A 13,308-nucleotide genomic window follows, 5' to 3' on the forward strand; every position below is an offset into this window, starting at 1 on the left:
CTTAAAAACACCAAAACAAACCTTATCTAACACCAATGAAAACTTTTCTCCCCCGCACGCCGATCCAGTGACGCAGAGAAGGCATTAACAGGTCTGAGGGAGTGAGTGAGGGAGGCAAGGAGGGTATGATGTCTGGATCGAAGTGTCCCATTCATTGGCGTCTGTATCGCATTAGTGTGCCAAATAAGAGGGAGGCGTGATGTTTATCCTGGCCGCGCGTGGGTGTTGCTTATGGCACGCCGGGAGAGATGGGAAGCTGTGAGAGTTTAACCCAAAAATATTTTTCTTTCCTCCTCTCTGTCTCTCGTGTTTCGTTTCTCTTCTATCTGTCTCTTTTATCTTGTCATTTTTTTTCTCTTTATTCATTGTTGGCATTCTCATTATTCTTCTCTTCTTCCTACTATGGTTTGTCTCCAATTACCTTTCCCTCACTTATCTCCTCCTCCTCCACCTCTTCCTCCTTCACCTGTTTGCCATGAAAGTTGAAGATTTAAAGACTGATAGTTAAAAGTGAGTTGTTTGTTGTATTAGGTCTCTCTCTCTCTCTCTCTCTCTCTCTCTCTCTCTCTCTCTCTCTCTCTCTCTCTCTCTCTCTCTCTTACTCAGAAACGCTTTGCTCTCTCACGACCACTATTTCCAAAGGCTCTAATTAAAGATATTTTTATGGTTTTGGTGATGGATTAGCAAGAGTTCTAATTGATCATAAGGAGAAACTGTCTTGAAAACTCAGTCTAGTTAAATAAAGGGACTTGAAAATTTGTCGTGGTGAAAAGGCAAGGGGTTTCTGAATATGGCTCTCTCTCTCTCTCTCTCTCTCTCTCTCTCTCTCTCTCTCTCTCTCTCTCTCATTTGCTCGTTTAATTAGTATCGGCTTCGTTCTAACTGGTTCATCTGACAAGTTCGAGGCTTTGGGGAGTTCGTTGAGAGGCTTCGAATCTTTTGCGAAGTGAAGTTAGAGGATTCACGTGGCCTTTCTTATTAGTCGTCTTCCCACCTCTGCTGTGTCCACGTCGCTTGCTCCTGCGGTGTTGAAGGTTCGTGGAGTGCTCATTGGTAAGGAGTGTGGGGTGTGTTACTGTAGGTGACTTAAGAGTTTTGTCTATGTTATATCTCGGCTTGAATATAGATAGGGTGTGTGTAATATATAGGTTTGTGGTCATTAAGGTGAGTATTGCTGTAGGTTAGTGGTGATTAGGGTGAGAGTAATGCTGTAGGTTGGTATTGATTAGGGTGAGTGTTACTGTAGTGATTATGGTGTTACTGTAGTGATTATGGTGTTACTGTAGTGATTATGGTGTTACTGTAGTGATTATGGTGTTACTGTAGTGATTATGGTGTTACTGTAGTGATTAGGGTGTGATTAGGGTGAGTGTTACTGTAGGTAGGTATTAATTAGGGTGAACGTGTTACTGTAGGTAGGTATTAATTAGGGTGAACGTGTTGTTACTGTAGGTTAGTTTATTAAATTAGGGTGAACGTGTTACTGTAGGTTGGTATTGATTAGGGTGAACGTGTTACTGTAGGTTAGTGATTAGGGTGAACGTGTTACTGTAGGTTGGTATTGATTAGGGTGAACGTGTTGCTGTAGGTTGGAGTTTAATAAGGGTGGTAGTATTAAAAGTTGGTATATCTTCACTCTTCATTCAGGTGGACGGATAGGTAAAAGTTGGTATATCTTCACTCTTCATTCAGGTGGACGGATAGGTGTTGGGTTATTTTTCCTTGTGCACATTAGTTTAAATACACAAGTTCGTGTTTTTTTATTATCCTGGTGTTTTTTGACTGGCCTTTAAGAACTTCCTAAGGTTAACAATTTTCTCAGTGGGGAGCAAGAAGTTTATCAGTTTTTTTGCTCTAGGAGTTTGATTTCGGCGTTTTTCTCAGCCATAAACGTATATATTGTAGGTTTGCCGGAGTAGACACTTAGATATATTAGTAACGTTAGAGGTTTCTTTAACGTGCTGTATTAATATATCGTGTTCCATTTCGCTGAGGTTAAGGAATTTTCTAACCTTAATACGATTTTCCCCATTTTTTTTTTTTTTTTTTTTTTTTTTTTTTTTGTCGTGCACTTGTAGACAGTTCAGTTTATTTTCCGGCATTAACTTATAGGTACAAGTAGTATTGCTGTTTATGGAATTCATGTATTCTTGTATTCTTTCAGTACGTGTCGTCCTTCCTCTACAGGGATTGGAAGGTGACCCGAGCCACTGCTTCGACTGATAGAGATAAGTGTTCTAATTCTTTGGTTCCTACTAGTGGTTTTTCATGCGTTGGTTAATGATTAGGCAATTTATCTCTCCAACGGCTTCCTATTTCTTTGATTCCTGTTAGTGTTTTAATGCGTTTCTATGCGCTGGTTAATGGTTATTCCTATTAGTGTTTTCATGTGTAGGTTAATGGTTAGTCAATACGATGGTTAGGCAATCACTTTCCAACGGCTTGCTAGGTACACTAATTCGTTGTCTCCACTGTAGGTCCGCAGTGTTTGGAAGTGGTAGTGATTTACTTGGCTTGTTTTCATCAATTCAAATATTTAATTAGATTTCAAAATAGGATGTAGACTCAGTTTTAAGGTATATTTAAGTTAGTGTTCGACATATTGACTATTGAAAGGCGATTTATTTACTTAGGTATTGAAAGGTGACTGATGTTTGTGCAGTACTTAATAATTTCGCTTCTCCCAGCTAGGTCCATGGTGAAGCGTCTGCCAGGTGCCTTCTGTTCCACCTTCACCGCTGCCTCCTGTTGCCGCGCCGCTGACATCCACCCCTTCCGCGTCATGTAAGCCCTTCCCATATGGTACAACCTTCTGTCAGACTCCGTGGTCCTGTGTTGGATCTGTGAGCGGTGTGTGTTGTAAGAGTTCCCAAGACTCTGCCTCTCAGTTGTTGTTGTTTTTTTTTTTTTTTTTTTTTAATAAATTTGTTGAGTCAGGATGCTTCAACTGTTTATCCGGAGCCTTTTCGAGGTATCGTTAAAAGACTTTGACTCTTTCACTAACATTACTAGTGTAGTTAACGTGTAAATGGGGGCTACAAATGTTTTCCCTACTGACAATAAGAAGAGTCGTATGGTACATGTAGAAGAGGGTTTTAATATAGTTTTCCCCACACACCTACGTTTTCTTCAAGACATGGCGCGGCGGAGTACGACGGAGTATGAGCAAAATTAGAAGGGTGACTTAGGGAGCAGATCTTGTAATACGGGGGATTTACGTAGAGGCTGGAAGGGAACATTATGGTCTGCTGCAAGCTGTTAGTTGGTTATTCCCGATTCTGACGTCCATTTTAAGTTTCGAACGTAACTGTTGGTCAGATTCCGACATCAAATTAGTCAAATAACATTCTGGTTCAGACATCAAATAATAGTATCCTTATTTTTTTAGTCTAAAATATTAGGTACGTTATTAGCCGATATCAAATAGTTGTCCAATGTGTATAAGTAGTCTAATATGTACAAAACTCATAAATTTTGTTACACATTTTCTGTTCACCATACATTTTCTGTTCACCATATATACTGCTGACATATTGAGAACACATTTTGCATTTTTTAAAACCATATATACTGACATTGAGAACACATTAACACCTTTTTATTTTTTGGTATTTTGTGCCTTGTTAAAAAAAAATAAAAATTGTGACGTTTTGTGACATAATGACTACTACGCAAATCACAACATAAAAACCACTGAATTACACCACTGAATTATGCATTCACACAATACTAATTACACCACTGAATTATGCATTCACACAATACTATCAATGAGAAGCAGCATTATTAACCTCCCACTATGATGAATTAAGTGAATTTACATACACAATAAACACAGCATTATATTAAATAAACCCTCCACCTGAGAATTCACGCATTAGTGGTAATGTCTGGCGCAAGGAATTTTATTTACATTCACCATCTAATCGCATCTTCGGTGTTTTCGGTGTCGTGACAAGTAACTTAGTGTCACGGGTATATCTCTATCCGGTGTCGTGACAAGTAATTTAGGTGTGTAACACGGCCAGACCCATAGTAGTGAACGATGAAGCGAGTGTAGACAAATACGACTAATCATAGCCACAAACTAGACAAATGTTTAGCCACTTAAAATAATTGGTATTGGTCCACAAACTAGACAAATGTTTAGCCACTTAAAATAATTGGTATTGGTCCATACTCGCTCATCGTTCAGGTGTGTGACAAACATCCAACGATTATTGTAAGATACTAGGTGAATGGATGGTAGGAGGACTTCAGGTGAATGGATGAAAAAAAATTATACAATTCTGTTTTATGGTTGATTTGTACAATTCTATCTTTTATGGTTGATTTGTATTCTATTTTAAAATAATGGTTTTGTCTTGATTCTCATCAGAGGTGAACAGATAAAGACAACTCAAGTCTCTCTGTATGGTTGACGCAGCACTGTGAAAATAAAGGAGATTAATCGCCACCCACAGCTGCAGTGTCCCGGCCCGCTCGCTCCGCTGCCCTCATTTCCTGCCACGCTACGGACGCGATGCTGTAGCAGCTCGGGACAGCACCACCACCTTGCTGACCACGCCGCAGCCGCAGACTCTTCCCCCTCAACAGCTGCTCGGAAGATGGCGAGCAGCATATATTCACCATGCTGTGTGCTATTTCGAGTTGTGTATCAAATATACCCAAACGTGTATACATGTAGTACATGGAAAAATATGTGACTTGTTTGGGACATCATCCTTAATACCTGCCATACAAAAAATTAAACATCCCTATCTTACCCTAGATACTCCAAACAAAAAACACCACACCCCATCAATTTATCACGTCTTCTTTTCTCCCCATTTTCCTAAACCAACCACCACCAACAAACCCCATCGAATGTCTTCTTTCCTCCATACTTTCCTAAATTATCAGCCTCATTTCCGATCCCACAAGTGCTTTCCCCTAAGGTACCATTGGCCCACACTGAAGCACAAAGGCGACGGTCAGAGGGACGGAGCAACAACGCAGTCCCCGTCCCAGTGACAAAAGAAAATGGTACAGCTGAAGAAAACAGTGTCGATGGGCCACCTATTGTGCACTCAGTTCGTGATAAATTGACCGATAAGAGTGTGTGTGTGTGTAGTGCTGACAAATAGCCAGTGACGGAGGGCAAGAAGAAGAAAGAGTGAATACTATAGTATACATTATAAAGGAACACAAACAACACCAGACCTGACGCTAGAGATGAGAAAAGACTCGATTAATGTATAGAGCTAAAATTGGTATATATTAGAAGACAAACAAAATAAGAGTGAATACTATACATTATAAAGGAACACAATGATATAAAGGAACACAAACAACACCAGACCTGACGCTAGAGATGAGAAAAGACTCGATTAATGTATAGAGCTAAAATTGGTATATATTAGTAGACAAACAAAATAATAGAGGTTTCATTCACTTCAGCCCTATATAAGAAACAAGAGAATAGAGGTCTAAATCGAGCCTATAAGAACAACAGAGGTTTTAAATGAGAATGAAAGCAATAAAGCAGCTATTTCATATTACCGAAGAGAATAAACAATAATTACATACGAGGAGGACGATTACAAGAGAAAATAGAAAAGGAGAGGAAAGAAGGGGAGTAAAAGCCAATAAGAAAATATTTGGAGAGAGAGAGAGAAAGAAGAATATAAAAGATAAGAGGGAAACGAAAAGGAAGTATGCAGATTATAGGATACGAAAAAAAAAATAAATAAATAAATAAAAAGATTTTAAAAAATATAGTCGAAGATTTTAGTGTTTAAAAAGAAAATTAAGAAAGAGAAGAATAGCAATAAATACAATCAAAATTATGCATATTGCCCATGAGAGAGAGAGAGAGAGAGAATGTTACAAGTGAGAGTACAGTTGCCACACATCACCACACACACACACACACTTACCTTTATACCTTACATGTTTACTTCAGAGATGAATCAAGGCACCAGCGGAACACTTCAAGACCTTGGGGAATATTTCAGTGGTGAGTGGTGAAGGTGAGGCCAAATCTGCCGAGAGAAACGATTGGCTGAAACCTTTGCGAGTGTTGATTGTCACCTATTGAATATTCATCAGATAAACAGTGATGCTGGCTGGCTCTCTCTCTCTCTCTCTCTCTCTCTCTCTCTCTCTCTCTCTCTCTCTCTCTGCAACAGTGAAAATATTAAGAGAAATGGATAAGTTATTGTGCTTCCTCTTTCTTCTTCCTCCTCCTCCTCCCTTCTTTTTATATTTCTTTATTTATGACCTACTTCATGTTTTCCTTTATTTTCTCTCTGAAATGGCAACGTCTTTCATTTTCTCCATAAAGAGTTTTGATAAAAAAATTAACTTTTACTATTATTAAAAATGCTATTGATGCTGATGATGATACTAGTGTGTGTGTGTGTGTGTGTGTGTGTGTGTGTCTGTGTCTGTGTCTGTGTCTGTGTCTGTGTCAGTGTCTGTGTCTGTGAGAGAGAGAGAGAGAGAGAGAGAGAGAATAAAGGTATGCACAGCTGTATACAGGTTCTTATAATTTATTCTCTCTCTCTCTCTCTCTCTCTCTCTCTCTCTCTCTCTCTCTCTCTCATGGGATACCTCCTGAGGTGAAGAAAATGGAGAAAGAAGAGCGAAAGGAGTGCGAGGAAGAGATGAAGGAAGAAGAAAATGGGGAGGAGGAGGAGGAGGAGGAGTTTAAATTGGTCATTCTTCTTTCTGTCTCCTGACTCAGTGTGGGGCGAAGAAAGGCTGGGGTGTGACTTACGGACTGACTGACTCGGGTATGACTGACTGACTAAGGTATGACTGACTGACTGACTGAGTGAATGGGGTGACTGACTGATTAACTGACTAACTAACTGACTGTGTGAAAGGGATGTGACCGACAGAATGACTAACTGATTTACTGACTGACTGACTGACTGACTGACTGACTGGCCTTCTTAGTGACTGGTTGACTTAGTTTGACCAATTAAATGTCTGACGAAATGGCTTGCTCTTTGACTGACTGGCATTTTTGTATTGACCAGCTGACAGACGCGTAATATCCTCCTCAGAGAAATTTACGCTGTAGGATGCGGGTGTAAATAGTGTAAGGAGTGTGTTGAGATCCTTGGTAAGTTTACAGGTGACAGCATAATGAACGGCCTCCTCCCAAAATAAATCTGTATATTCATTAACATTTAGAAAAAAAAAAAATACAGATGAAACTAAAAAAAAAAAATAGATGAAAAGTGATAATGAACAATAATGATCATGAAACGAACAAAAATACCAGAAATATTGTTAAAATCCACACCATGCAAACAGATGAAATAAAAAAAGATGAAAAGCGAAAAAATAAATAATAATCATGAAACGAACAAAAATACCAAAAATATTTAAAATCCACACCATACAATCCTATAAAAGAGGATTAAATACCTTTACAAACAAGGAGAACATGTTGATAAAGGTGAGTACAAGTTTCTTACAGGGACAGTAAGTAACGTGTAGATTTGAATGCTTCCTGTACCTTCCCTTATTTACCTTGATCCCTTTAATCCATTCCCTTAACCCTTTCCCTTACCTTAAACGAACATTCCCATCACGGCTTTCCCCATTACCTTCTGAACCATTCTGTCTGTCACTAAAAAGGACAATATATAGAATAGACACTCAAATAACATTGTAATTTACCCATTCTATTAATCTTTTTCCTTAGCCCAACGTACACCCCCCCCTCATCGCTTTCCCTATTACCTTCTGTAGCATTCTCTCTCTAGCAAAAATAGCATTGTAATTTATCCTTATCATTCCCTTTAACCATATTAAACTTTTTTTCCTTACCTTAACCTATATGCACCCCCTTCATCGCTTTCCCTATTACCTCCTGTACCGTCCTGTCACTCACAAGGAGAGATATACAGAATAGTTACCCAAACAGCACTGCAATTTACCCTTATCATTCCCTTTAACCGATTCTATTAACGTTTTCTTCACCTTACACCGCTCTCACATCTTTCCCCATGGCTTTCGATACCGCCCTGTCACTCACTAGGATAAATATATAAAACAGTTTTTTTTTTTTTTTTTTTTACATTACAAGGGCACTGGCCAAGGGCAAACAAAGTGTTGGAAAAAAAAAATCCCGCTGGTTGCCAGGCCCTGTTAAGAAGAAAGTAGAAAGAGAAAAACAAAAAATCTAAAGGAGGGTCCAGTTAACGTAAGAGGTGTCTTGACACTCCTCTTTTGAAAGAGTTTAAGTCATAGGTAGGTGGAAATACAGACACAGGTAGAGAGTTCCAGAGTTTACCAGTGTAGGGAATGAAGGAGTGAAGATACTGGTTAACTCTTGCATTAGGAAGATGGACAGAATAGGGATGAGAAGAAGTAGAGAGTCTTGTGCAGCGAGGCCGCAGGAGGGGGGAAGTTAAACAAACAGCAATGCAATTTGTTTTTATCATTCCCTTTAACCCATTCTATTAATCCTTTTCCTTACCTTAACCCAATATACATTTGTCCCAAGTTTTTGGCTAACTCTCTTAACCTTTCAGGGAACTGGCAATCAAGTGGGCTTTTCTTTTTATTTTTTGTTGCCCTTACCCAGCTTCCCCTATTCCATTTTAACCGCGTTTTCAAATTCATTCTGGTGACTATTTGGTGACTTTACACAGTCTCAGATACTTATGTGGGAGTTTAAGATAGTAAAGACTGTGGCCATTAATATATTCACCACCATACATCCTTCCTAATGCAAATGAATCAATCTATTTATACCCGAAAATCAAGGTAAAAAATGCATTTCAGGAAGAAGGATAATGGAGAACGCTTGCTTTGATAAGGATGGGGTTTGTGCATTTATACGAAGGATACTATAGGAGGGAAGAAGGATGATGGGGAACACTAGCTTTGATAAGGATGGAAGTTTGTGCATTTATACGAAGGATACTATAGGAGGGAAGAAGGATGATGGGGAACACTAGTTTTGATAAGGATGGGAGTTTGTGCATTTATAAGAAGGATGGTATTGGATGGAAGAAGGATGATGAGGGAAACACTAGGATGGAAGTTTGTGCAAGTCATTATAGGATGTGAAAAGGAAAATTTGACGTGTTTTACTTTTTACTTTCCTTTCTCACTTTTTCTCTTAATTTTCTTATTTTTCTTAGCTATGAGATAATTCAATATTTTTTCAATTTTTTTTCTTTTCATATTTCTTAGCGACGATTTACTTATTTTTCTTTCCTTTCTCATCTTTCTTTTCTTCACCCCTTTCCCTATTAGCTTTTAAACCTCACGTCTCGCCCATTAGAAAATACATTAAACAGTTTAGTTACCCAAAGGCCATTGCTTGAATCTCTGTTGCTGTTTGGACTTCCTTTGTATTCCTTTGTATACCTCACCTTCCCTCCACCTTATCAGCTCAAAAGTATACGGACATTAATGGGATAATTCAAGGTTAGCGCAGCGCAGGTACGAGACGCAAACAGACAGGTAAAGGTTTCGCCGTGTTGTAATTAACGTGCCTCTTCTTACGTATTCCGAAAGGCCGCTAAGATGTGAGTGTTGTTGTATCGGCCAATCTTACTCTCCAGACTTGCTTTGATGTGTTTATGTGCGTAACCTTTGCGGGAATGCTTCGTTTATCTCTCTCTTTTACTCTCACTCTCTCCTTTTCTCTATTTTTTTGTGATTGTTCTATTTGTTGTTGTTATTGCTATTTTCTTATATTCGTTTATCTCAATTTTTTCTTCTTCTTCCTTTCCTATTTCCATTTTTCTCGTTTCTCTCCTATGTTCCTTCTCGTTCCTCTGTTTCTATCTCCTTTTCTTCAACTTTTTCCTGCTTTTCGTTCTTTTGTTTTCTGTTATCTTTTCCTCCTGTCTGATACTCTTATATGCTTCTCCTTCTCCCCTTTCTTCTCTTCTCTTCCTCCTCCTCCTCCTCTTCTTCTTCCTCCTTTGTTGATTTTATTATGCACTCAACATGTTTCTTCTTATCAGTCCTTTCCATGCATTATTCCTTAGTGCTCCTCCTCCTCTTCTTCTTCTTCTTCTTCTTCTTCTTCTTCTTCTTCTTCTTCTTTGTTGTTGTTATTTATATTCCTCTTTCAACATGTTTCCTGTTATATGTCCTTCCTTTGTACAAGTATTCCTAAGCATTCCCCCTCCTCCACCTCTTCCTCCTCTTCCTCCACCTCTTCCTCCACCTCTTCCTCCTCCTCTTCCTCTTGCACAGTAGATACCTTCATTATAAATCAACAATAACCTAGTATCTGTTTTATATGCATTTCTAAGCCTCCTCCTCCTCCTCCTCCTCCTCCTCCTCCTCCTCCTCCTCCTCGAAGCGAGTCTGCCAAGAATGGAAACTCGTGGTTAATTTCATCTGTTAGAGTGGAAAAGGTGGTCCTGGTGCAAATCAGGGCGTTCTTCAAATATATGCGGTTTAATGTGGAAATATTTGGTTTATAGGCGAATGGTGTGTGTGTGTGTGTGTGTGTGTGTGTGTGTGTGTGTGTGTGTGTGTGTGTGTGTGTGTGTGTGTGTGTGTGTGTGTGTGTGTGTGTGTGTTTGGGTGGGTAAGTGAATTTTTTTTTTGTGTCTGTCTCTCTCTCTCTCTCTCTCTCTCTCTCTCTCTCTCTCTCTCTCTCTCTCTCTCACACAGAATCAAATTAAATATTAATGAATGATGAAATTGATTCCTCTCCCTCCTCCTTTCTTCTCATTCTTCCTCCTTCTCCTCCTCCTCCTCCTCCTTCCTCTTCCCCTCTTCTTGCTCCTCGTCTTCCATCTCCTATCTCTTCTCCTCCTATTCCTCTTCCTCTTGTTTTTCCTCCTTCTTCTTCTCTTCTTCCTCTTCTACCTCCGCTACTATCTACTACTACTATTATAACCACCACCACCACCACAATAAAAAAAAAAAAAAAAAAAGCAAGAACAAGACGGGGAAGGAGATGAGAGGCAACCACCATCACCACCACCACTACCACCTTAACAACAACAACAACAACAACAACGACAATAACAACAACGCTATCGGCACACATCTCTGAACCAGTACGAGAGAGAGAGAGAGAGAGAGAGAGAGAGAGAGAGAGAGAGAGAGAGAGAGAGAGAGAGAGAGAGCCGTTTATTTTTTTTAACCCTTCTAGATTGGAACTCAAGTCACGTTCAAAACAAACGCATCTCAAACTTTTCCCTCTTATCTTTTCTTTTTTCTTCTCCAATACTTGAAATATGTGCACGGTAAATTTTTCTTTTTTCTTTTCTTTTTTTTATACCTTGATAACCAAAAGCTGCTCAATGTTGCTGCTGTTGTTGTTGTTGTTGTTGTTGTTGTATTGTTGTTGTTGTTGTCCTATATTACTCAGAAAGAAAACGGAATATAATTATTTTTCATTTTATGCCTTTTCTATATACAAATTATTTTAGTTTCTTATATTTTTTTCCTTTTAAATCAACAACAGACTTGATACAACACTCTATATGTTGATATTTATTAGGTTTATAATTTATATTCAAAAGAAGAAAATAGACGACAAAAGTAACACACTATCCTAAATTATCAACATTATCATATTTCTTATTTCAATAGTTCATTCTTTTTACTGCCTCCATTTCAATATTCTTGCTAATCTACTTCTATAATTTCGTATCCTAAATTATCAACATCATATTTCTTGTTTCAATTATTCATTCTTTTTGCGGTTTCCATTTTTATATTTTCACTATTCTGCTTCTATAATTTTGTATCTTCTTCAAACCATGCGTGCTTTGGGGTCGGAGGGGTCTCCAAGCGCACGGGTTCGAATCCTGTCCACGGTCCGAGTGTAGGTTGGGCTTCCTCACTCGGGGCGAACGGTTTCCTAGCGGGTGGGCTTTGAGATAGGAGGTACCACAAAAAGTATTCCCTTTAGTCCATAGATTCCTGTGAAAAGCCCACGTGGTATAAATGAAAAAATAAAAAATAAAAAATAAACATCTCCCGCCTCTCACCGCCATTATTTTCCGCTCTTTCGTTTTCTATGTTTTAATTTTGACTTCCTCTCCACAGTCATTTTTTTTTTCTTTTAATGTCTTCTGTTTTCAATCATCTACTTCTGTTCCATGATCATTCTCTTTTTATCCATTATTTTTTCTAATCTACATCTTAACTTCTCTTAATTTTACTGGCAGTTTTTACAGGTAATTTTTATTCTTTAATCTCTTACGTTCCTAATTATCTGCTTTATTTAATTTCCCTATTTCCTTTTATTTTTTGTATCTATTTTTTACTTCATGCTAACTTTATCATAGTTTTCCACGTATCCTTTACCGTCCATCACTCCTTTCTTTTATTTACATCGCACCTTCGCCCACTAATCTTAATTTTCCAGGCACCTTCTGTCCTCCCATGGCCACCCTTCCTTCCATCACCTATCGCTTCTTCCATGAATCTCGGTCAGGGCTGCCAACACACCAATCAGCTCCCTTCTCCTCACCCCCGCCTGTGCCCGCCCCCTGACAAAGGCGTGGAGGCGTCCCAACCCAACCATAAATATTCCAAATGTGGCCACGCGTCCTGTAATGAAATCCAGCCCAATATGAATGCCCGCCTCTAAACCTCTTACTTGATTGGTTAAAACCTCCGCGTCCGGAAGGTCTAACTGTAGCAGCCCTCCCGAGACACGCCACCGCCTCTCAACCAATAAGAAAGCAGGGATTCAAACTGATCACGTTTTTCATTGGCTGAGGCGCATTGAGGGGTGACTAAAGAAGAACTCCGAAGGTCTTGACAGTCCGAGGTTATGGATGACTTTTTATATATTTTTTTCGGACTCCCTCCCACCGACCGTGCCTTTATCCCCTGTGGACTTTCATGTGGCCGCTGGCAAGGAAAAAGGATCAGAGAATAAACCTGAGCCTCTATATAGGGTTTGAATGTGTGTGTACCGCAGGGGGCAGTGATACAGGGATTCGAGGCTCTTAAGATCGCCCTCTGCTAAAACCACAACTCAGTGATCGCCTTCCCAAGTGTTGCAGCGTCTTGTTTCACTGCTGTATCACACTATAGTCGAAGTTACTGGGATTTTCAAGGGTGTTTTCATGATGTTAGTGACAATTTGATAAGTTCTTTGGTGTTTGTGAGCATTTAACAAGCAATGGTGTAAGTTACTGAGATTTTCAAGGGTGTTTTCATAATGTTAGTGATGGTTTAACAGGCTTCAGGTTTTAGCGTGTGTTCATAATGGTATCAATGGTTTAGTAGGTTCTTGTCGATGTTATTAGGATTATCAAGTGTTTTCATGATGCTGATGGTATTTCACCAAGAGGAACAGTGTAGTAAGAGGTT

At 39.1% G+C, this 13,308-nt stretch overlaps 1 protein-coding gene across 1 annotated transcript; it reads left to right on the forward strand.

The window, feature by feature from the left end:
• The first annotated feature begins 994 nt into the window (after nt 1-994).
• Nucleotides 995-5,146, forward strand: LOC123514344. The gene is made up of 4 exons (XM_045272198.1): nt 995-1,034; nt 2,165-2,223; nt 2,689-2,784; nt 4,464-5,146. The coding sequence occupies exons 3-4, from the start codon at nt 2,696-2,698 to the stop codon at nt 5,011-5,013; spliced, it is 639 nt and encodes a 212-aa protein (XP_045128133.1). The 5' UTR covers nt 995-1,034; nt 2,165-2,223; nt 2,689-2,695; the 3' UTR covers nt 5,014-5,146.
• Nucleotides 5,147-13,308: the final 8,162 nt, after the last annotated feature.

Source organism: Portunus trituberculatus, chromosome 5, assembly GCF_017591435.1.
Source record: "Portunus trituberculatus isolate SZX2019 chromosome 5, ASM1759143v1, whole genome shotgun sequence".
In the NCBI taxonomy this organism is placed as follows: domain Eukaryota; kingdom Metazoa; phylum Arthropoda; class Malacostraca; order Decapoda; family Portunidae; genus Portunus; species Portunus trituberculatus.